Below are 26,266 nucleotides of genomic sequence, written 5' to 3' on the forward strand. Positions count from 1 at the left end.
ATGGATCTTGCTTGAGAACGGATGAAGGAACACTGAGTGCTGCTTATGCTGTGTGTACAGTTTCAGGAGTTGTGGAAGCATCACCTTGAAAGGAGTTAAATCCGCTCAGGTGGCAGAATTGGTGGCACTGACAAAAGCCTGCAAGATTGGGAGGAGTGTGAGAGTGACTGTGATGACTGATAGTCAGTATGGCTTCGGAGTTGTCCATGACTTCGGCCAGCTATGGCTACAAAGAGGTTTCATGACCTCAAGTGGAACTCCCATAAAGAATGCTGAAGTGGTTGGAAAATTGCTAGAGGCGATACAGCTGCCAAAAGAACTAGCAGTAGTAAAATGTGCTGCTCATGGTCAAGGTGATGATTTTGTTACTGTGGGAAATAAATTCGCAAATGACATAGCACAATACCGTGCAAGAAACAATCATTCCATTAACCGGGGTAAAGAGAGAGAAATATCTCCTTGTTCCTTAATGTTTACTAATGAGGTGGGAACATGGGAGGAAGTAAAACAGCTGCAGGATGAAGCAGGAGATGAGGAAATGAAAGATTGGGTGAAAGCAGGTTGTGCACCTAGAGAAAAAGATCATGTATGGGTCTATAGGGATGGAAGACCAGTCATGCCAAATAGCATGCTATCAACAATGGCAAGGATGTATCATGGCCAAGGACACCTGGGGAGGGATGCTATGATAAGAGCCTTTAAGCAAACCTGGTACAGTCCAAAGTTCAGGCTGATAGCAGAAAGTCTCTGTCAGAGATGTTTGATATGTCAACAATTCAATCCTGGAAAGAAAACAGTGGTGAGCCTAGGAACAATAGGCAGGGAGGGAGGACCCTTCACAAGAATGCAGATAGACTTCATTGAAATGCCCCCAGTCAACAGATTGAGGTATGTCCTGGTGGTGGTCTGTTTGTTCTCCAGGTGGGTGGAGGCATATCCAACAAGAAGAAATGATGGGATAACCGTGGACAAATTACTGTTAAGAGAGTTCATCCCAAGGTACGGGTTCCCAGTAACCATTGAATCAGATAGAGGAGGACATTTTTATAATGAAATCATGGGTCTAATCTGTGAAGCATTGAGTGTACAGCAGAAGCTACATTGTGCTTACCGACCAGATGCTTCTGGTGTGGTTGAACAAATGAATGGTACCATCAAAAACAGAATTGGCAAAATGTGCTTAGCCACAGGAATGAAATGGCCCGATGTCTTGCCTCTAGTCCTGATGACCATTAGGTCTACTCCAGATAGAACAACAGGTTTGAGTCCACATGAAATTATCATGGGACGTGCTATGAGACATGCATTTGTACCAGTCAACAAGCTGATGACTATAACTGATGACATGATTTTGGATTACTGTAAGGGCCTGGCTGACGCAGTTCATTCTGTGTTTCACCAGGTTGGAGAAGACGCCACCACACTTGAAAAGAAACCAGCCCATGATCTGAGCCCAGGGGACTGGGTAAGGATAAAAGTCCACAGAAGAAGGAATTGCCTGGTTGCAAGGTGGGGAAGGCCAAGACAAGTCATCTTGACCACAACGACTGCTGTGAAGTGTGCTGGAGTGAAAAATTGGATACATGCAAGTCACACACTGAGAGTTCCAAATCCAAGAGACGGCACTGGAAAAGAATACTTTGAAGAATCTGATTCCAGTGATGATGCAGACAGCGAGACAGTAAGAAGGAAAAAGAATCCTGAAAGTGGGGAAAGTGAGTCAAGAGAAATTTTCATCCCACCAGAAGAGGTTCTGAAAAGAACAGTGCAAACTGCAGAGGCAAGTTCAGATTCTGAAGAAGTGCCTGAGGTTCTAACTGACAGTGACCAACACAAAAAGAAAGAAAGAAAAGAAAAGAACATTCCAACAGAAGAGACACCTGAATCACATGAGGAAATTGGACAAGTTCCACCTGACATTAATATTGAACAAAAAGGGACAGGCAAAGTCAGTGAGGGACAGATTGCGGAAAAACCCCGAGGAGGTGTAGGGAACATCAACAACAAGCTAGGTGAAGGGACAAGTAGACAGCAAGAAGATTGCGTGTTGGAGACCCAAGGAGGGACAGAAGTAGGGAAATCTCAATGGGTGGAAAAAGAGACTGTTGGAGAAAAGGTAGTTGTTAGAGAGAAGAGCTGTTGATGAACAAGAGGCAACTGAGACAGAGTCTGATGAAAGTGATAATGAGATACATGGAGGACGAGTTCTGAGAAAGAGAACTTGGCTTGGAGAAAGAAACAATAAAGAAGGAAAACAAAAGAGAAATGCAAAAGGTGATCTTTGGCCAAATATGATAAAGAGACTGAGGTACAGACTGACACGAGTTAACTCTTCGAAAGCTGAACAAGTGAACGAAGTGTCAAGTCAAAATCCAACTAAAGAAGAAGAAACAAAGATACCTGAGAGAGCTAAAAGAATAAGAAAACCAAACCAGAGGTACAAGTCACCGGAATGGACGTATGTGGCACTGCCTGAACAAGAAGAAGAGGCAGACAGTCAAGGAAGTCCAGAGGAGGCTTTACTGAAAGAATTTGCTGAAGAAGAAGCTGTGGGAATCCTGAGAGTTATCTTGTCCGACATTGGAGAAGAAACGGATGTTCAGGACCTGATACAGTTTGATGATGATGAAGAAACAGTGAAAAGTGATGAAAACCCAAATTGAGTAAAATCCAAGGAAGTCACTTGAAGAAGAAAGTGAAGAAGTAAAATGAAGAACTAATAGGTTGTAATAATCTGGTGGGTACTTGCTGCCCAAATAAGTTCAGTAGAGGAGTAGAAGAGGCTAAGTCAAAAGACACGGTCAAATTAACAAAAATAGCTAACACTGAGAATAATAAAAGTAGATGTACCTTTCTGAAAAGATGGTGCAAGATGTGCTGCTGCTGTACAGGTTTATTAATGCTGCTTTGGAGCGTGCTTGCTCTTTTGATTTCATTTAGAGTCACTATAGACACTTTAGAAGGTCATACTGAGAACAGAACTAGTATAGGGAAAAGTTCACAGAAAATAGTACCAACTAGAACTAGCAATGTACATATACATAAGGATAGGTCAATTAATGATTTTTCTAGCAATGTTTTTTCAAAATTGTTGTATGAGTAGGTAAAGACAATGGAAGTAAGGGATTGCTACGTTTGCATGCAATTACCTGCCTCTGTTTCAGAAGGAGTGACTTATCATCATCTTCCGGCTACGTATGGAATTTCCTGTAGTGTGTTGATTAGTATATTTTACCAGTTAGGAAAATTAGATTATAATATGTCTAATGTAGATAATATTCTTGGGCAACTGCCTATGAATAAAGCACTGAATCCTGCAAAAGAAGCTAACACTTTAGGTGAGATTTTTTTTAGAAACCAAAGAATTAACCTTAGAATATGTTTTTAGAAACAATTTAACTTGCAGTTTGAAGGGAGAAGAGAAACATTTTCTAGACATGGTTGAGAGAAGAAGGTTGAACATGCACAGGAAAGCAGAAGGGCATAAAATGAGTGACACAATGTGGGATATTGAGAAAGAAAAGGAGCTGAAAAATGGAGCCAGTCCAACTATGGCTATAGATGCCCCACAGAAAGGCAAACTGTACATTACCAGGAAGAGATCCCAGTATGATTATTATTTCATAGGGACTAGTGAGTGCCATGATACATACTTTATTGCAACCGGATGGGGATTTAGAGGAGGAGAAGATCCAGTTTTCCCGGGAGTGTATTATATTTGTGGGAACAAGGCTTATTACCGTTTGCCTGACCATTGGTTTGGTACATGTTATGTTGGCCTGGTCTTTCCAAAGATTTTTCACATGGATAGAGTAGATAATATTGAACAAACTAATCCATTAACACGCTATAGAAGAGAAACATGGACAGAAATGGTAGGAGATATTTTTGGAGCTTTAATTCCAGCAGTGGGAATTTCTTTGAATTCATTTGGCATTCGGAAGCTGTCAACAGTGGTGGATCGCTTGTCAACAAGCACCGCTGGAGGCTTTCTTTTAGTTAATACAGAAATGGTTGCTTTGCGTGCTATGGCGATGCAAAATCGACTTGCCCTTGACATTCTTTTGGCAAAAGAGGGTGGAGTCTGTGGAATGCTGAAAGTTCAACATTGTTGCACTTACATTCCTGACGAAAGTAAAGATCTAAAAGTTTATATAAAAAATATTACTGATTTGCATGAAGAATTAGTACCACTGGAAGCTGAAAGTATCTGGACTAGAATGGCTAATAAGATGATTGCTATTAAGAATTTTATAGCTAAAATAGGTAGTACCATTTTTGGTGAGATATTATTTCCATTAACCTGTGTAATTGTTGCATTATTGATTCTTAGATTAGGGTGTATGTGTTGTAGATATAGAAGAAATAAAAAGAAAATCACAAAAGAAAATGTTAAAAGAAGACAAAAGAAACCAGAAAGAGATCCACAAGAAATAGAATTAGAAGAGTTAAGAGAAAGCATGTATATAGAATCTAAAAAAGAAGATGAGTTGGAAACAAGGGTTTGAAAAATGAACAAGAAGACATTTTGAATTTCTTCCAAAAGGGGAAACGAAATTGATTTTTGGGGTTTTGATTTTGTGGTGATTAGATATCACCAAAGGGGGGATTGATGGAGCAGGGTTTTTTTCCTTAAAACCGAATACCTGTTTCATTTCCGCATGTTATAATTAAAAGTACTACTGATTAATCATTAATTACTAAAGAGATGTTAAAGTCTTGCCTAACCAACCTTATTAACAAGAGAATTACACGTGGGAATGCTATTGCATGGCTGCAATAATAAGTGAACTAAGTTGGTGAGCAAACTGACAGAAATCGATGTTGCTTATGTAATGTTATTGTGTTTGCGCTTATAATTAATATGCATTAATGGCTTCTGATGTCGCAAATGGCTAGATAAATACATACACATAAGGGTATTAGCAGGGGAATAACACCGTATAATCATTTCCGTGCAGTAATTCTGTTTTATGTCTTATTTCATTTAAGTTGGCCATTGTGGCCTACCAGAAAATGGCTACCACCCGCAGCCTGCATTCGAGTTGATGGAAATTTTTGCAAGGAAGCTTCGCGCTGTCTGTGACCTTGCCCACTCGATAAAACTGAAAAGCCATGATCATGACGACAAATCCAGGACGGATGCCAAGAGCCCCTGAACATGAAATTTGTATCGAATATGAATGCTGAACTTATGAACTGATGATCCCACCACTGGGATACAAATTATCTTAAAAAGACATCCGTAGAAGTATCGAATTAGTCATGGACATTCAATTTTTCTATTCATTATTTGGGACAATCTAAGTGTGAGAAAATCTTGCACTGTATCGCAAATGTACCAAGAGGACATTATTTCCGCCATTTCATCCGTTCTGAATATTAAAATGTAACATTACAGAATGTAAATTTAGTATAAATATTAGTAGACTAGAGAGGTCTAGCGCCACTTCTTCCCGAACTGATGATCCGAGGTCCCTATACTGACGGAGAGGACGGAGACTCTACATGACGGCTAGAAACCTTGATGGAAATACTGAGGACCGGTTCTGACTTAGGATCTGACATTTAGACAGAATAGGTAAATATGAGAGAAATGAATTTGCATTTAATTGGCTTTTCCTACAATTTTTAGATAAACAAATATTCTGTTTGAATCTCTGTGTCGGGTGGTTATTTTCTTGTCATTTTTATTGAATTTATTTACATATTCTTTGAAATGTTTTCGTCAGATTTATAAGCAACTAGTTGGTCGCATTGACCTCAAGGTATATGCAGATTGGTTAGGTATATCAGAAAGTGTTTCCCCTTATACATGGCACGGATAAGAGTGGTAGGATGAATGTTAGTGTAATGGGCCCCACCAGCGTGTGATGTGTGTGTGCGTCTGTGACTGTGAGATCACTCCGTCCGTGGAAGTAGAGGGGATTCGGAAGCTCCGATCTGCACCACTGCCACTGCTTATTTGATGTCAAAACCCCTTTTTCTTTTTTCCAGACTCTTTTCCTCTTTCTTTCTCTAATCATCCAGAATAGACACCTGCACAGTCCCTTTAGATCACTCATCCAAGAGAATTACAACCGTGAACCAGGCCTTCTACCTCTGAATAGTTCAAGAGGGCAGTGACCGGTGGAGGAGTGAGGGCGCATTCTATTTGCTACCAATTTACTCTCTAATTATTCCTCCAGAGGTTTACCATTCACTCTGACTATATGGATGCTGTCTGTCAGAGTTTTATTAAAAAGTCTCCATTCTTATGTTTCACACCACACCTTTAGGTACTTCTCTACCTCCTTGGAACAACATTGCACCCAATTATCAGTCGTCAAAGACTTTGGGAAGCGCCTCCATCTGAAAGATACTCTCCACAAACTGTATGATACCTTGAGAGCTGTGCTGAGATCCACCACATTTTTGTTTAAACAGATCTTTGCTGGAGTAGAAAAACAAAACATAGCAGCACTTTAAATTGTACAATATATATCAATGCACTTCATTTTTCATCCAATCAAATGATACATTAACTGTTGAGAATGACAAAATCAAATAGGAAAGCATCATTGTAAGTCAAAATATATGTACATTAACAAAAAATAAAGTGATCAGTAAATTGGCATTCACCATGAGAGATTATTGAATGACAGTCATTGAAAAAAATTGAGCAAACAAACCATTCACAGAGTGTGCAAGAGCCACTCCTGCAGTTGGTGTGGTTTATGGTAAAGAGGCCTGCCATGGGTGGGGTAATTATTTTGCCTGTAGAAACGTCAAAAAAGGGAGGTGGGATCCCCTACAACCATATTGAAAATAAGTGCACAAGTAAAAACAGGCCAGATATACTGCAATGTTCCTTATTGTAGGAAAATGCTTCTTTTTGCATGATCACCCCTACTTTCTTGTACTGATGCTGTTGTTTTTTATTTTACTCTGTGCACTGGGACCCTACTAACCAGACCCCAGTGCATGTGCTCTGACACCAAAACAATGGCTAAACTGACTAAGCTCCTAATTGGCCTAATTAACGTACCTGTAAATCACTAGTATATGGTACAAAGGGATCCTAGGGCCTATAAGTTAAACATCCCTAGGGGACTGTAGCACACATTGTGATGCTACTAGATTGACAGTGCAAAACATGATTGCAGAACTACAACTGCAGTCTACCTGTGCAGTTTTAAACTGCAACTTTGACCTATCAAAATAAGCTCTTTTGTTAAGCTTAAACCCTCCTTTTAAATGCTAATAAGTCACCCCTAAGTAGGACTTAATGCCCAGTAAAGCAGGGTGCATGATATTATTCAAAAGTATGGCATATAAAAGTTTAACATAACACATATCTTTACAGTGACAAGGCCTCAAAAGCTGTTTTCACTGTAGCAGGGTGATCTGTTCCATAGGAAACTATTGGGATATCATATTAAAATTAAATAATGTTATCTCCACCTAGGAACCAGATAAAACTTAATTATTGTACATTTTGTACAATATTTATTAAAAGTTTTGTACTGAATATTTTACAAAAGATACTTCTAAAAAATCACTTTTTGTCTGCCTAAAGCATGAGCTTCCAACTGTTGTCCAGAAGCTGACTAGCTTCTTGATAAGGTGAGGACTTGCTTCCAGAGCTGAGACTAAAGCCTTGGATTTGGGAGGTGTCCTGTTCCTCCTACAGGATGACCATATGAGCAGTGCCCAGGAACTTAATTTCCTTCAAAGAGGCCTACCTTATCACAGGCAGATGTAGCTAACACATGGGTCTGCCACCTTCTTGGTCCCTCTAGCCAGCCAGGTACCAATTCCAGTGGGAGAGTAGCTTCCCTCAGAACCGGTTTCGAGTGACCACAGAGAAGGTATGCTCCCTTCCTGGGCCACACCGCTAGGGTGGGCACAGGAGCTCTGCACAGGAAGAGAAAAGTTATGCCATTTTGGTTTTAGGTAGCGAGGGCACTGTGGAACTGTTTGCAGTAGGGCCCCCAGCAACTGCTGCAAAAGTAGGTAGGGATACCCCTGGGAACGTTGTCCCTATTGATTAAGGAGAGGGCAGGAGTCACACCCACCCACAGGCTAGTGCCAGGCATAAATGTGGCACCCCTAGGCACCCTCTTCAGAACACTACTGGACCTGTGGAAGGCATAAGAAGTGCTCTACCTGCTATTGAGAACTGTGAGGAAAACTCTAAGGGCTGCTCCCACTTGCACCCAGGACAAGTGGCCTCTAAGGGTTAGCTTGCTAACCTACTGTTTAGCTACAGGGACACAAAAGCTGCAAGAAGCCCACCTTCCTGTAGGAATCCAGCTAACTAGTTTCCACTGGACCTGCCCTGGGCCCTGCTGGTGGCTTTTGTTTGAGTGACTCTTGACCCACAAGTACAATTCTATGTTCTTGGAAACCTTGGTTGGTGTCAGAATATACTCCTCCTGCATAACCATAAAACTTGAGACCTAGACTCTTTCTCCAAACTTTTTGCCTGGAGAACAATTGAGGGACTGAGAACAACCTGCCAGCCAGTCGACCGAGGGTGAATTGCTGTTGGGTCTGAGTTTGCCATAACTCTCGCTATATAGTGTCTGCTCAAATTCAGAATCTGTCAACACTGAGACCGCTTAAACTCCATCCAACTGGTCCCTCAGTTTCTCTGTCAACGAGGACCTGATCAACGCTTAAAACCGACGCCAACACTCAAACTTCTTTTGCTAGAGATTTTCCAGCTGAAACCAACAGTTTTTGTCGAGGCTCCAAGTTAAGTAGGAATCTGACACCGTCAAAATAATTCTCATAATACCATCCCACTGCCTGCTTTCACTGCAGATCTCTTGACTTGGGGTGAGTGGTTGAAAAGTTTCAGCACTCTGTCCATCATCTTGTTGTGTTTGCTATGTTCGTACCAAGTGGCCAAGAGTATGCCCAGTCATGGGTCCCTTGTTCGCTGTGCCACTGGATTCAAGCTAGCCTAGCTGATGAGGGGTGATACCCAAAACCGGTCTCAGGAGGCTTGTTTCCAGTCCAGGGAGGAGCTGGCCTGGCAGTTCTGGCTGAACTGTTCCCATGAGGAGCAGGGTCAAGACTATTTTGCATATGGCTGGGTCCAAACTGGGGAGAAATAGTGAGCAAAAGAATTATGTATTAAAGGCCTGATCTCTTGTCTGGGGGTGAGTGGTTGAAAAGTTTCAGCAGTCCATCCATCATCTTGTAGTGTTTGCTATGTTAACTCTAAGTGGCCAAGGGTATGCCCAGACATGGGTTCCTTGTTCACTGTGGCACTGGGTTCAAGCTAGCCTGGCTGATACCCCGAAACCTGCCCCAGGATACTTGTTTCCAGTCCAGGGAGGACCTGGCCTGGCAGTTCAGGCTGGACTGTTCCCATGAGGCGCTGGGTCACGACTGATTTGCATATGGCTGGGTCCAAACTGGGGGGCATATTGAGCAAAAGAACAATGGACTCAACCCAGATCGAATGGCTAGGGGTGAGTGGTTCAAAGGTTTCAGCACTCTGTCCATCATCTTATCGTGTTTGCTACTTTCACTGCAGGGTGTTGATATCAGATCATAACTTTTCCACTGAGATAATCCTGATCCTTAAATTCAACGCATGCTCCATCGCGATCAGCCTGAAAAATTACGCGTGTCCCAGTCTAGTGCAACCAGTTGCCCCTGGTTGCTGCTTTGTGCTTTTTGGTGCTAACTTTTTTTAAACTTTAAAAATTCATAATTCCAATTTCCTCTATTGGATTGTCATTTTGTCAATTAACATATTTTCTATTTTTATAAATTGGAGTCGGATTTTTACTGAATTACGTTTTTGACTTTTTAACTGGTTTGTTACTTATAAATGGTTTGCATATATTCTTAAGTTAATCCTGTCTGAGTTGTGCCATAGCTACCAAGGGTTGAGGCCAAGTTTATTTTTCTCAAATCTTTACTGGATCTGATAGGAATACTGCCGGTGGTGAACTACTATCCACCCCAACTAATAATCCATATTCTTGCACTTACATGATGGGCCTAACAGGCCTATGTCAACTAACATTTTCTTCAGAGGAATTTGGAAGGCATCATTTCTGCGTGGGTATGGTGATCAGTTTTCAAAACCTTGTCGCTATTACAGGATTCCTACACACTCCTTTTAACCAGAAGATCGAACTAAAAGTCCTGCCTATTCCATTCTTTGGTCTTTACAATGCCAAGGTGCCAACATGACCCAATTGAACCACCTTCCCTCCCAGACTGTGGGAAGGTATTAATTTGGTGCCTCTGATTATACTTCCCACATAGTCCCTGTTTCACATTTAAAATGCTTTTACTTCCCCATTCTCGTTGTTCCTTACACTGCAATCCTGTCGCAACTTTGTAATAACTTCTTGTAAACATATATCTTTGTCAAATTCCCACCTCCACATCTTTTCCAATTGCTCTCTATCCACAATGATGCAAACACTTATCTTTGACTACACATCCATGGGAGCGCTATACTCATCCTCAAAAACATGTGCAACCAACCTAGTGAGACAATCCGCCATCAATTGTTTTGCACCTGTAATGTACTCTACAGTGAAGCAAAAACACATTGTCCAAACGTTTGGACACAAATATTTTCTGCAATTGTTTGTGAATAGACATCACTGTAAATTTTGAACCCCACAAAACAATCCTGAATTTGATTAAAGCCCAAAAAATTGAACCACCCCATTTGGTGCTAGTATCAGTGACAACAATGGTGTTTCTATTAGAAATGTAAGCCTGAAGATTTGGCACCTTCTAAAATTATCCTTCACTCTTATCAATGCCCTCTCACATTTTGCTGAGAAACAATTCTCTACATTCCTTTCCAGCAAGCTTCCAATCTGGCTAGTTTCTTGGCAACCTCTTCAAATCCTCTTTCATTCTTATAAATTTACTCTCAATTTCTGCTGACTAACAATACTTCAACTTCCTCTTCAATAACCCTCTATAATGGCAATTGTTTTCTCCCAAAACCTGTACAAAACAACTATAGGACTCTGTAATGCCTATCAAATGCAATAATTCATCTTTACTCTTATGGGATGACACACTCTCAATGGTATTGATCAATTTCTTCTTAAGCGTCACCCTCTCTCCAGATTCCCGATAACCAAGATAACTTATTTCTCGCTGTTCAAACTTGCACTTATCAGCGCTCAGGGTGAGTCTCAGATCCTGGAACTTTACAACATGTATCTCAGCATCTCATTATGTTCACGCCATGTTTCGCCAAATACCAATACTATATTCCAGAACAGACTCCATTGCCCTCTGAAATATTGAAGAGGCTGAGATGGGACTAAAAGGCATGTGCAGAAAATAGTATGCCTCCATTGGCATTATGAATTAAGTCAGCTCATGAGATACAACATGGAGTAGAGTTGCACCTGATGTGCCACAACCTAACATTCTATGATATCTATGGCATCAGCACTCTGACCAAAGACACCAAACAGCCCTTATACGTTACATGGTACTCTACTTATTAACCATTTTTTTTCCTTTTTGTATTTTTGGTTTAGTATTTCTCATCATAAATCTTGGATTCTTAGAACATAATATGCAAAAGAAACATGCAAACCCCACACCATACATTCAGTCTCAAGCCACTATCTGATTTTGAACTTGAAACTTCCCAGAAAGATTTTGGGAGCGATTTAAAGTTCGGTCTACTGGATGTTATGTCACTAATGTGGCAGATATCCCTGTATTACAAGTGCAATATGCTTTAATACACATGTAGAATGGCGGATGGACTGTCCACTATGTCTCTGATGAAATATCCAGTCCGCCAAGCTTTAAATAAAGGCCTTTGTTTTTGAGTAGCGTTTTGAGTAGCAATTGAGTTTTTTGGACCAAGGAGATAGAGTCAGCCTGAACATAGTCTTTCTTCTGAGTTCAGGAAATTGATCCAGTTCTGGAATTAAAGGGGATTCAGACGGACCCTGAGCCGGAAGCTATAATGGAAGCAGTTCAAGCTGGACTGTTCCCATGAGGCACAGGGACAAGACTTATTTGCATATGGCCAGGTCTAAACTGGGGTGGCATGATGAGCAAAAGAATGATGGATTTAACCCAGATCTCTTGAATGGGGGTGAATGTTTTGATTTGTTCTGCATTCCGTCCATCAATTGTGTGTCTTTTGCTTTCTCGCCTTAAGTGCGCCAGCCATGCCCAGACGTGGGTCCTGGGCTCACTGTGCCACTGGAATCAAGCTATCCTGGCTGAAGAGGGGTGAAACCCCGAAACGGTCCTAGGATGCTTGTTTCTGGTCCAGGGAGGACCTACCTTGGCAGTTCAGGCTGGACTGTTCCCATGAGTCACAGGGTCAAGACTGATTTACATATGGCCAGGCCTAAACTGGGGTGGCATAGTGAGCAAAAGAATGATGGATTTAACCCAGATCTCTTGACTGGGGGGGTGAATGTTTTGATTTGTTCTTCATTCCGTCCATCAATTGTGTGTCTTTTGCTTTGTCACCCTAAGTGTGCCAGGTATGCCCAGACGTGGGTCCTGGGCTCACTGTGCCACTGGAATTAAGCTATCCTGGCTGAAGAGGGGTGAAACCCCGAAACCGGTCCTAGGATACTTGTTTCCGGTCCAAGGAGGACCTGGCTTAGCAGAGCAAAAGAATGATGGATTTAACCAGATCTCTTGACTGGGGGGTGAATGTTTTGATTTGTTCTGCATTCCGTCCATCAATTGTGTGTCTTCAGCTATAATTGAGGCACCTGTGAAATAAGCTGAGTTTGTTCTGCTGTAATTTGCCAACACCGGGACATGATTTAGCAGCACTGGCACATCGTCTGTTTATTATTTGGCACAGCAGCATGCTGGCAGCGAGGCGGATTTTTTTAGGTTCCAGCTGGGCCTAAAACAAAAACCGAATTTAAAGGGCCATCAGCTCTACTTCTGATTGAGTATAATTCTGGCTAGGAGCTATCTGGAGCCTAACACTTAGTGCCCAATGCAATTGAGGGGAAACAAAAGCACAGAGCGTATTACATTACAAGTACTTAAGAAAAACTGCTATTTGGAGGCAGCCTTTTGATTTTGTTCAATCCCTGCATATAAGAAATATGCATGCACTGTAAGAATGTCAAATGTATAGGTCTGTATGACTATTTCCATAAGTAACAATTTAAATAGCACTATTTTTCTTTACTTCTTTTATAGAGCTACTCACCCCAGTCTAGGTTGCCAGAGCACATTACATCACATGCACATAGTACACATTGACTATAAATCATACACATATATAAATCATTATCCACAACACTATATAGGACAATGAGGGTTTCAAGGTGTAGGAGTCACACATCGTCTTTGCTGGTATGGATTAAATGCTACGAGTGCATAGCCGGGAGAAACAAAGCATGATTCAAAATGTAAATCAGTATTTGGGGTTGTATCTACTAATAAGACTTCTTTACTACCCCAAAAAAACATTTTAGCAGCCTTGTAATGACACCAGATTGAGACAAAATACAATAAAGTCTAAACTCATGCCTTGCATCTCACATTCAGGTCTGTCATGCTGGTTATTAGCTCACTGTGCTATACTAGACGAGTGCAATATATGAAGTGCAAGTAATAAAAGGATCTCTGTGTCAAAAGCAGTAACCCACTTACCCATCTACATAGAATAAAAATCTGTTATCTGCATATTACACAATGTGCTTTGCAGAAAACACATTAATGGTCTGAAATTTACTAGGCACACAAAGCTCTCTGCAGCAGGTGTCTTAACCTTATAAGATATTGTAAAATGCATCCTTTGCCACCAATTAAGCCAGAACAGATTTACTGTCACGTTTCTCCTTGTTGTGGCGGAGTTTTTAAAAGCTAAATGTATGTTTACTGTCCCTTGTGACTCCACCACCTTTTTGTTGCTGCACCTTGACACCCAATGTATTGCTTCACGGAGTAAAGTTTTCAAATTCCAGCACTGAAGTGATCCACCCATTTTCGTACATTGGATTTTGGTCGATTTTTCTCCAAATTCAGCACTGTAAACCTACAAAAAGTTGTCTTTCTCTTAATTCATTTTTCAGCTAATAGTTCTAGCTAGACATTTTGCATGGAGATAACTTGGAATTGGGTCCAAAAACTAAACCTACACTGTGTGCAAAAGGTATTTGTTTTTCACTTGCTTCTGTTTAGCACTAGGGTGCTCATTGCAAATTGCCCAATAAGTTTGAGTATGTGTGTAATCTCCTGTTACCGCATATATTCGAATTATGAGTTATTCGTTTTTTTATTGCACACATTTCACACTGAGGGGCATATTTACAAGGAAGTGCAGGAATGCGGCGTTAGCCTTCTTGGCTTAACGCCTTGCTCTGCCACTTATGAAGCGCATGGCTGCACCGTATTTACAAGAATACAGTGCATTCTTGAGTTTCCCCCTGAGCTGGTGCTAATTTAGCTGCCTAGCGCTAACACAGGCACCCTTGAACCGTAGTGTAAGGGTGCCCGAGTTGAGGAGAATGATCGTTTATGTGTTGGAAGGTGTCCCTTCCTGCACATAAACAATCGGAAATGGTGTTTTGAAACTTCTATGTGTGCTGCTTAATTCAGCACACATAGAAATTGCAAAATGCAATTTTTTTATTGATTCTTTATGTACAGGAAGGGACACCTTCTGGGACATAAACAATCAATGTCGTAGCACATCGCGGCGCACATGGAAACAGCAAAAACAAGCAGAATTTAAACATTTCTCCTTGTTGCGCCAGCGTAAGACCAGGTTTTAACTGGTTTTAACTTTTGGCACTGCCCCATATTTATTCCATTCTTGTAAATATGGGGCAGCGTCAAAATCAATGAGTGATGGGGTTGAACGCCCACCACAACACCCATTGCCTGCCCCTTTTACGCTACGTATAGCGTGGAAGGGCGCCTTATTCACAAGGTGGCGTTAAGCCTTGTGAATAAGGAGAGGCTCCTATCACCATCACATCGTCAAGAAAAGTGATGTTGTGATGGCAATAGAGGCTTGTAAATATACCCCTAAGTGCAATAGAAACTTCGTCCTCCAGACCAGCTGTCTCCAACCTTTTCGGTAATAAGAGCTGTTTATTGTCAATGAAAAGCATCCTGAACTACTTATATTATTAGAGTTATAATAGTGAGCGCATCAGACAAGATTACATTAGTGGCCGCCACAGGCAGCATTACTGCAGTGATCACCTGAGTTCATCGGGGACAGTTACTATCAGAATCGTAAAAATACTTCTTCAATGTGGAATGTCTCTACGCAAGTCATATATAACAGTGATAACAGCAATGCCCCTGGCAACAAGGTATATTAATAAAGTCTCCGCAATCCTGCATGATTTATCACTCAAATATCAACCTTAAATATATTTTGGAAATTCAAACATTTTCCTCCAAACATCGGCTTAAGAGTTCTGAATATACTCACGTTTTGTCTCGAACACATGCTTTTCAATCAGCATACATATATTAATTAAGTTAAGCAAAAAGGTACTGATTTAGTAAACTGGGCTGCTCACAGGGGAGCTACTTTTAGGTCGATGGAGAGCTACTTGTAGCTCATGAACTGCTGGTTGGAGCAGCCTGCCCCAGACAGAGGGGGAAATTTACTAAAATGTTACGCCGTGTTTGTGTCAAAAGTGGCACAAATCAGCGGAAAATCATTTTATCACAATTTACTTTCCAGCTCCAAACCTCCAGTACAAAAAATACACTAGACTCACGGAGACACCCTTGCACCATGGCGCAAAGGTGTTTCCGTGGCGCACGGCAGCTGATTTCAGCGCCGGCGCTAGGGAAAAGGAAGGAGAGTGACATATCCAAGTAAATGAGTCGCTTTCCTCCTCTCTCCTATTCACGCAGCGCAGCATTTGCGGCTGATGCACTGCTTTGCGTGAAAGAGAGGTAAACCTGCCCCAGAGTTCGCAGGTCAAACCTGCTGATATCTATAGGGAAAGAATGCCCGTGATGTGCACAGCGGCTTTTATACTTTGGTGCACGGAACACCAAAATCTGCATATCATGAACCATTTTAAGCGCAAAACAAATAATCTGTGATATTTATTGCACACAAAATAGGGGCATATCAGCAAGGCGGGGCGATAGAATTATCGCCGCTTTTGCGGCCGTTTTCGGCCAAAAAGCGGCAACAATTTGATCGCCTAATTAGCAAGCTCACGCTAACGCGTGAAAACTTGCGTTAGCGTAGGAATTCCTAACGCCCAGCTTTGCATCTCTAATGAGATGCAAAGTGGGCGTTCCTGACCTGACATGACAGGAGAAATGTCGCTAAGCGACATTTCTCCTATCATCAAGCCCCACGCCATGAAGCATAGCGGCAAGAAAAGTAGCGATAACCTCTGTTATCGCTACTTTCCTTACGCCTGCTTCAGGACTGACTTGGCCATGATATCCTATGGAAGGTGGATATCATGGCTAAGTTTGTGAGTCCCTATCATCAAGCTAACGCCACATTGCGTGAGATTATCGCTGGGTTTCCAGCGATAATCTCACTTTAGGCAGTTAACGTGAGGATATTTACCGCTTTTGAGATAAGCGTTGCTAATAGCATGCTATCTCAGCGGTAAAAATCCACGCTAGCCGGCGATAATTATCCTAGCGCTAAGTGCGCTTAGCGATAACTATCGCAGGTTGTTGCTGATATGCCCCTTATTCCCTACACACCTGTTTCGATTTTTACGTATAGCGATAACTATCACACATAAAACCTGGCCACTCCCACTGAAGGACATAGATTAAGACATTTTGCGCTGCAGTTCTACCTTTCACAGATGCATTTCTGTTTTGCTGCTGGACACACATATCACAATGTTCTGCTGAGATGTGACCGCAGCAGCACTCACTCTGTAATCATACGTGGAGTCCGGGTTCTCGTCGCAAGCTATGACTTCGGGCGCCATCCAGTAGGGGGTTCCGATGAACGTGTTTCTCCTCCCAATGGTCCGGTCCAGCTGAGCGCTCACACCGAAATCAACTGGAAAAGCAAGCATGTCGGAGGTAATGAAGCACAGGCTGAAAGCACACACGACAACATTTGGAAACTATTTATTTTCCACACGAATAGGCGCCTCCTATGAAAGTCATTTTGAGTTTTATTTGGCTCGACTTTACATTTGAATCTAATTCACAACTGATGGGGAAGTATTGTTGTGCTGTCTCCTTTTGTTGAAAAAATTAGAAATGCACAAACGAGAAGAAAATATATACTAAGAAAAGTTTTACAGTTACTCCTTTCGCTCAAATGTAGTGCCTCTACACATGCTGCCCTATATGTACATTCAAGGCTATTGGAATTATTCAATTATGCCGCATTTGCCACATAATCCATCATATGCTGCATAATCTTCAGATTTTAACCCAAAAAATTGTGACTAGTTTAAATGGTTCAAAAGTTACTAAGAATGCAGTGACACATTATGCAGCGCAGGAGAAGGCGCTTAGCAAAGGTTGACTGGTCACCTTTCTGTAGCTTATTACAAATGCCAAGACAGTGTAAACAGGTTTACAAATAACAAAATAATGAATTAATACTATCACAAAATGTGCGTCAGAATGCCCCATAATTTGCAGTTTCTTGCTGCATAATTTACTCAACCCTGCCACATAATTTGGCCCTCCCATGCCACATAATTCCAGTGGCCCTGCGTAGATTACATTCTACCCTGCTTGTATAAGAGGTCACCGCACATCTAATGCGAACGTCAAAAAGGCTTAAGCGATGCAATGACTTTAGCAACATAAGGAACCAGAGTTTAACTGAGTGGTGTATGTAGTTGGCGTGATCTGGTGCACTTACATGAGGCAACTGCATGCTAACCCATAGTAAGGGACCCGCTATGAATGGCACGAAACTGCATGGGAGATACCAGGGCTGGAATTCATGATTTCAATTGGTATATCCTGACCAATTTAGGGTAATTAAACGATGTAGTCCTTGAATGGGCAATACCCTGCACATCTAGAACTACCAGTAATGTGGGGTCAGTGGATTGGGCACGCGGGGCATGCCCAGGGTTTGCTGTAGACAGCATTTCATGGTGTGAGAGAGGGCCCGACTGTGCCTCTGCCCTTTGGCAGCCAGTGGTTTTCTCTGGTCTATTGCTGCAACTGTTAAATGGAACTAGAGGGCATATGTACAAGAAAATGCCGCAGCAAGGTGGTACGCCAAATTTGGCAACACCAAGCGCATCATTTAAGAAAATCAGGGACCTGCCGTATTTACAAAACTACGGCGCACCCTTGTGTTTCCCCTAGCGCCAAAAATGCTAATGCCAGCGCAGGCACTCTGCCGCTAGTTGCAAGGGTGCCTGTGCTGGTGGGGCGATTATTTATGTCCAGGAAGGGATACTTTCCTGCACATAAACAATCAATAATGGCGTTTTGCTATTTCTATGTGTGCTGCGAAATGCAGCACACATAGAAAGAGCAAAAAAAGAGGAGAAATAAATAATTTCTCCTCGTATCACCATTCTAAGACCAGGTATTACCTGGCCTTAGTTTGTAGCGCTGCCACAGCCTTGTAAATCTGGGCCTGCGTCAAAAAGTAATGAAACACCCACTGCAACACCCATTGCACGCCTCTTTGCCGCAGTGGACTGCGGCGGAAAGGGGTATATTTACAAGGTGGGGTTAAGCCACGTTAATTGGCTTAGCGCCACCTTGTAAATATGAGGAATGCCGCTATGCCACCGGAGCATCAGAAACAGTGGCAATAGGTGCTTGTGATATGCCCCTAGGTTTTCTCTCGCCCAGGAGCTAAAAAACTGGGCTTCTCAGAATTGACCAGGTGTGTATCCCAACCCTGGGATATTGCTCCAATGAGGGCCTAAGAGTATGAGCATGTTGCTGATCTTGTTGCATCGTGTGCAATCAGATGCAGAAGCTGTAGAGAAGCAGTTTTATCTGAACAACATTGTACAAACAGTGTGCTAGTTCTAGTTGCTCTCATGCAAGCATACAGCATAGACCTATGTGCTGCAATACAGTCATGGTATTTGAGCCATGATTGCAGTTTACGGTTGGAAATTAGTGCCTACACAGGCAAAGCGCATGTGCACTCCCTTGTGACGTGTGCCTCAGCAACCATCATAGACATTGCTTTTCAACAAGCAACTAAACTGCTGTTTAATTCACCGTTAGATGCAGGTATTAAAGGAACAGTGCCACCAATTAAAGATACTATAATGAAATTAAATGTGAATTGAATTTCAGACAAGTCCTAGACACCACAGCTTATAAGAGACAATTACAGCAGCAGCAATGTAATATGACAGTCTGGTTGAATCCTGAAAAAGTCTTGACAAAGACCTATGCACTTTCTATCACTGGCTGAAACATGTTGGCCCTTTCCCTCTTTGGCATAACGCCATAAAGGGAATGTTATAACAAAGTTGGAGAAGAAAAGAAAAAGAAAAAACATGTTTAGGCAGGTGAGTGCTGCCTAATAGGACATCCAATTTCATGTAGGCTGTAATATGTAGTACAGTATTTATATAGCAGAGAGCAGAATAAAGCGTTAAAACATATAGAGGCAAAGAAGTAGTTGAGCTCATGGACACAATGTGGTTAATACTAAATCCCAACATACATGCCTCCATGTGCCCCGGGTCAGTTAGGATTATAAGGTGTTATAATCAAACTGCCCATTCTGGCCTATGGGGACAGGTAGCCTTGCATTAGTGAAAAACGAAAATGGCTGTAATTCACTATCAGGATATGCCACACACATCAGGGCATGTCCTGCCTTTTACCTACAATGCACCCTGCCCTTGGGCCTGCTTTAGGGGTGTCTGATATGTAGAAAAGAGAAGGTTTGGGGACTGGCAAGTGGGTGCACTTGTCACGTCAACATTGCAGTACCAGACTGCACACAGGCTCTGCAATGGCGGCCTGAGACAATCTTTACAAGCTGCTCCAGTGAGTGGCACAACCAGTGCTGCAAGCCCACCAGCAGCATTTGATTTACAGGCCCTGGGCACACGCAGAGCACTGTACTAGGGTCTGACATGTACTAGGGTTTGACAAGTAAACCAAATGAACCAATCATGGAGTCACTAATCCATTACAACAATTTAACATAGGGAGCACTTGCACTGTGGCACTGAATAGCAGTGGCACAGTGCCCAAAGCATCTAAATCAGCAAAAACATAGCAAAAACACAGGAGACAATAGCAAAAAAAATGGAAGGGAGACCCATGCCAATGGTGCCAGGTCTAACATTTATCATTCAAACAGCAGCTAGGGGGTCCATTTCATACATGCACCAGTCACTGGGTACTCCACTATTTCTTGTCACAACACCATCCTAACACAAAGTGAAAATCCTAACAGTTATGTTATAATCTATACATTCCATTCCACTCTATGATGTGAACAGCTATGTTTAGAACATTCAACCAACACAAAACAACTCCTCCCAAGAGACCGGACAGGTTAAAGGAGTTAATTATTCATTCCCTTTTGCTAGAGGGGCTGGGGGCTATAATTTCTGGGCCTCACTCTACAGGGATTCTAAAAATCAAGGTCCCAACAGCAGGACATTGTGCTCCAATAATGGCACATAAGGTCCTATAAGTTGTGGACATGGTGGCAAGGGGCATGTGGACCAACCCTGAAAGTGATCATGAGTATCGATTAGACTAAGACACGAAGGACACTCTTAGATTGCCAAGGCAGCTTTGAACCCTTGAGAAAATCTAGGGTATGATTAAAAAGTGAAGACAACAATTGTATTTTATTGTAGTGGAGGAAAAGGATTATTTTCACTCCACATAGAAAACATTTCCTCAGAGTTAAAATAAGTTGCATGTGCAAATGTACATTTCCACGTCATTTACACATGCAGAATTTCCACTAAGGAAGCCAACATGGTGATTCCCTGAAGTATTACCCTATCATATATGTTTGGGGCATGATTGCAGAAATTAAAGTTTAGTTAATGATTTCTGTACCTTTTGCATTGCATTTTCACATGCTCATTTCATGTGGTATTGCCTCATGAGGTATTACCTCAACAATCCCAATTCAATTAGAAACAAGAGATGCAATCCAATTTGGATTACCTCGAAACCCCTAAAAAGGGCCCTAGTGTAAATATGTGTGTATAAACTTTGTGAAAAAGAAATACGTCTGTAGATCTTGGACTGTCATTGTTTACAAAGAATTGCAATAAAATTATTTGAAAAAACACAAAGTCATGAATGTTCTCCAAATATAGGAGTAAACCTACTGGAGTAGATTTCTAGTGTTTCTTACTCTCCACTGTGAATCAGTCCATTCCAGAAAAGTTGTGTTCCATGACATGAAGGCGTATGGCAATGCTATATTTTTTTTTGGGGACATCTGTGCTAAATTAGTGATGGAGCCACCTCTGTTACATGTATGGCATTCAATCCCAATCCTGAAAAGGAGGGACCTATTTTAAATATGCCCTAATCCATTAGGCTCCTAATGCATTTTTGTGGAAGAAACATAGGGATATACAACCGTAAATAATCAAGAAGAATTGCGAAACTAAGGAAAAATTCCATGGCACAGATAATTGCACTTTCAGTTTTGAATAGGGCTCAGTGCATTCTGCACACACCCTTCCCACAAAGAAGCCTCAGCAGGTTATTTTCGGTTTTTCTGTGATTGACTGAGGGATGTAGGATCTGCATATACGTCAATTCAAGACTTAAATCTGTTGTCCTTGAAATACTTTGAGCATAGCTAGGCTTAGCAATCACTAACCCAAGATTGGACTGCTTGTAGCAACAATGATCTGTAACTCTATGGCTGAATCTGCCTTTGTGGGCTTTAATAATATAGGTGGTAATAAAGGTGGTAACAGTGGCAAAACAGAAGCCCCCGCAGCCCCTGCGGTGTAGGTGGGAAGCCCTGAACTCTGAGGGCCCCCTGTGGCACTGGCAGGTCCCTGACCTGAGCTCTCTGGATTGTGTCCAGAGCATGAGGGCCCCTTGCTTGTACTTTGCAGGAGGCCTCCTCAAGTTTCGTTACGCCACTAGGCATTAAAGAACGGGTGTAATCTCTTCTCGACTCACCAGAGTTGTAAAATGAGCTGGCCAGACCATGCTTTTGTTTCTATTCACAGAATCCCTGCAATGTTACAGATCTGCTTCCTCCTGTCATGGATGAAAAAGGCAGATCACAACTTCTGTCAGTCCTGCAATGAAACCCCTTCTGTTGGGTTCGCAGGCAGTTTGTGCTGTTTGTGGTTTGTAAAAACATACAATAAAGTGATGGGTGAAATTCTTGAATATTTCTCAGCCACTGGCAATTACTTGGGCCTCATTCCAATCAAACGTATTTTTGCCCACCACGCCACCTCAGGTTAAACCCATTCATAAGCAAATCAGCCTTGATCCTGCTCCAATAGGAGCAGTCCAGCCTGAACTGCCAAAGCATGTCCTCTCTGAACAGGAACACCAGCAACCCAGGACCGGTTACAGCCAAGGTTTAAGGTTTTTCCTGGAACTCAATGTGCTGACAAGTGAGTACCACAAAATCCACAAAAAATACCAGAAATGAATGAAATCCAGCCATTCCACTGTTTCACCAGCCAAGCAGTTTGGTACATTTTTGGTTAACTCGAATTCGCTCCTCAACCAAATTTAAAAAAGAAAGAATGTAGCTGTTTCGCTATTCAACAAATTTGTTCACCCTGGCCTAAGTGCCGCCTCATTTCTGTTGCTCCACTGCAGTCGGAAAGAAATGTCTCTGCTTTGCTGACAATGGCTTATTGTTCTGCTGGGCAGTTCATGCCCTCTTGATAAATTGTGCAATGGCATATTTGTCGTCCCATAAGGCTAATGAAAGGCTGGGTGGTCTTAACCCAGGCTGTGCTGGGTCTGCAATGCCAGCTCGGGTCAAATGAGACAATGTGGACACATCATTCAGCTGAGCAGCCACTTGTATAACACAATAATTGCCCACATTTTTCTCTGAAGCCTGCTGACGCTGCTGCCTAGTGTTGGGGTCATTGAATACCAAGACTGCAAAATCTTGTTTTCACTGCATGCCTCTTTATTCCACCTACATTCTCTCCCTGTATCTTTATCTCACTCTTGTCAGTTCTTTCTACCCCCTGTTTTCTCCCCTTGTCACTATTTTACAATCTTATAATCCCTCCTCTTTGCTACTTTTTTTCTCTTTTGTTCTGGTTCAAATGCGGATGGTAGGAAGTACAGGGAATGCGGCGGAAAAAGGCCTTTTGAAGCATATCTATTTATTAAGTCATCTGCTATACCTCCTAAAATGAAATTAGTGGTGTCAGTGTGTGAAAAAGTGTTTTTGAAATCTAATTTTTCTAAAATATCTAAAGTTTCAGGTAGCACTACATAATATGAGGAAGAACTTCCCTGTAATAAGATTGACACATCTAAGAGCCTATTTATGATGCTGGGCAGACGTACCATTTCAGTGAGGGAACCTCCTGACCATAGGTTGGCGGTTTGATATACCGAATTAGGATGCGACCGCACATAGTGGGGTCGCAAACTTTCATTTTACAGTAGGATCTTATGCAGCAGTCCGAAACCGGCCACAGCACAAGCTCCCATTATAAAATGGAGGTTTTTTCACATTACTGCACCATGTGGCAGGCACCTTACAGTGCCTGCCACATGGTGCAGGGATGTGAAGGGGGCACCAGGGCCTCAAATGGAGGGCATAGGGATCAGATTTACGACTTTGAATATAATTATTGCACCCTCACAATTGTCTCCTAGTAGATTTCAGTCTAACTTGTCAAACTTTATCAGGGAAAAGATCCAGAAAAGGGTCAAACATGCCAAATTTGGTGTGTTCAATATGGATTCTGCATGGCAGGCCTAATTTTTAAGTTCAACATTTCGAATAGGAGATATTTATCGTCTCAGTATATACATAAACCCCAAAGTAGCAGTAATTACTGGGTATGGTAAATGCCTCACCCTATTTCTCACAGCTCATAAAAAGGTCAAAAACCTGAGAGTCCACTGTTCCGATGATTAAAGAGGGTCTGAGAAACAAAGCAAAAGCAAGATGTATAAAATGTAGGCTTGGTCAGAGGAGATGAGGGACTTTACAGGTAGGCTCATTGCCTGATCCCATCATGGAGGCCTGGGACAAGGGTGATGCGCTGCTTTCCGCTCCCTGTTTGCAACCGTTTGTCTGACTGCTGTGGAGTTGAATGAGGCTAGAGAGTTATTAGGACAGCAGCTGCAGAGTTTTTTTGAACCAGGACTGTGTTTTGCTGAGTTATAATCCGAAGAGTGGCGTAGCTAGGGGCTGGTGGGGGTGAAGGGCGATCCACCCCGGCGTCACAAGTTTTTGGGGAAGCGGCATCCCCCCACTAATACATGCCGTCTTGGGTGGTAAAGCAAGCCCCCCTCCCGCCACTCCTCAATGCGTTTGCTGTGGGGCGACAAACAGTGAAATCTCGCCAGCAACCCCAAGGCACACCTAGTAAATTGAATAAAACAACCCGGTACATTACATTATTAAGCATACTCGAAGTCACCTTGGGGTTCAATAAACATTGACATTATAGAGGTACTTGGATAATTGGATAAATGGTCACTGAACTCGTTTCTGAATTGCAATATCCTTATAATGCACAAAAGGGGCTAGTTTACCCTAAATTTTCTCATTCAAGAGATAAATATATAAAACAAGTAAAGACAGAGGACACCATCCTTACAGGCCCAAAATGTAGATGCTTTTTCATTTCTGATATTAATATTTATGAAAGAATGGTCCCTTTTGTGCAGGGGCACCCTTGTAATCACCCTGGAAAATGTATTCTGAACAGAACGCAGAACTGAAGGTGTAGAAGTGAGTGACTATCAAGAACAGTGACCCTCAATTCTGCATTTTCTGTGAACTTTGCTTTTTAGAAACAGATTAAGACAGGCAGTGTTGCAAAAGTCAAGCTAAGTCCAATTTCGATCCCCCAGGAGATAAGACACAACTCACCCAGTTTGACTTCGGCATTCTCTGTGAGTAGAACGTTCTGTCCCTTGATGTCGCGGTGGATAACGTGATGTGAGTGAAGGTGTGCCAGTCCCTAGAAGAAAAGCATTTAGCGTGACCTTTTCACATTGCGGTGTTGAAAGAATTCTGCAGCGCTCAACTCGTCGACTTATGAAAATCTTGTCCTTTTGCAATTCAGTGTGAGGAAACCTAACAGGCTAAAGTTCCCATTGACAAATCCATGTCTTACAAAGGTCACATTCATCAGTGAGGTGACAGAAACATGGCATTTTACAGGAGCAGGGAAATATCTTCCAGGGTACAAAGCGCCTTCGGAAGCATAACATTGGATGGACAGGCTGTGTTTTGCTCCTGAAAGGCACCAGTAAAACTCAGCTGGCTGATAAGCTTCCCAAGGAAACATTCTTAGAAAGGAACATGGTGTAGATATGCATGCATAACACTATTAATGTTGTGCACAAATTTGTTGTGCCATCAAATGTTTGATAAGCTAGCAATTTTTGCCATTTCCTAAGTAAGTGAAATTTGCCACTAAATTTCACCTTTGCTTATAAGACGTTTTTCTGTGCATTGAGAGATTGTTTATACCACATTGTGTGATCACCTAGCTCTAATCCAACAATGACAAATGCATGCAGAATTTTTGTTTCCAAATTTATCTTTTGCAACATAAATTGAAGAATAAGGCAACATTTTACACACATGTTGGGAAAGCATAAAGCTTCTCATCTTTGAGAACAACCAAACTTTTTGTAGATTTTGAGAAGGTTGTGAGAAAACAAATCACAACTTCGCACACTCCGCTTATGGCAGTTACTCCCTCTCATGTAATAGTTAGAATAAAGTGGCATAACAGATACCTGGAATGGGAGGAGACACAAGGATTGGAAATCAGGTTCAGGATGCTATCTCCAACCATAATTTGGAGTACCATCAATTAAATTATTCACATGACAAAAGAATGCTTGGTTAGGATAGGCAGTGTTGCACCTCAAGGAGGCATGTCAGAAAAATACCAACTTTCTCAAAGTGGCATTTTCAAAATTGAAATCTAAAATCCAATTTTACCCTTGAAGAGGATTTTAAATTACAATTCATTTCAGTCCAAGCAGGATATTTCTTCCTGCTCTCAATCAAACGTTAACACCTATTAAATGTAATAAGGTAACCCACTGTTATCCTATGGGAGAGGTAGGCCTCACTGTAGTGAAAACGTTATTTAGACTTTTTTCACTACCAAAACAAGCAAAACTTAAAAGCACATGTCCAACT

General features: G+C 41.9%; 1 protein-coding gene across 1 annotated transcript in view; it reads right to left on the reverse strand.

Annotated features, from left to right (window-relative positions):
- NRK (Nik related kinase) overlaps positions 1-26,266 on the reverse strand; it is a 1,057,838-nt gene that overhangs the window by 538,992 nt on the left and 492,580 nt on the right. Inside the window, exons 6-7 of the mRNA XM_085608036.1 lie at positions 24,977-25,067; positions 16,863-16,993 (exon numbers count right to left, since the gene is read on the reverse strand). Of these exons, the coding sequence (XP_085464162.1) occupies positions 16,863-16,993; positions 24,977-25,067 (222 nt within the window). The remainder of the gene's footprint in view (positions 1-16,862; positions 16,994-24,976; positions 25,068-26,266) is intronic.

Source organism: Triturus cristatus, chromosome 5_2, assembly GCF_964204655.1.
Source record: "Triturus cristatus chromosome 5_2, aTriCri1.1, whole genome shotgun sequence".
Lineage (NCBI taxonomy): Eukaryota > Metazoa > Chordata > Amphibia > Caudata > Salamandridae > Triturus > Triturus cristatus.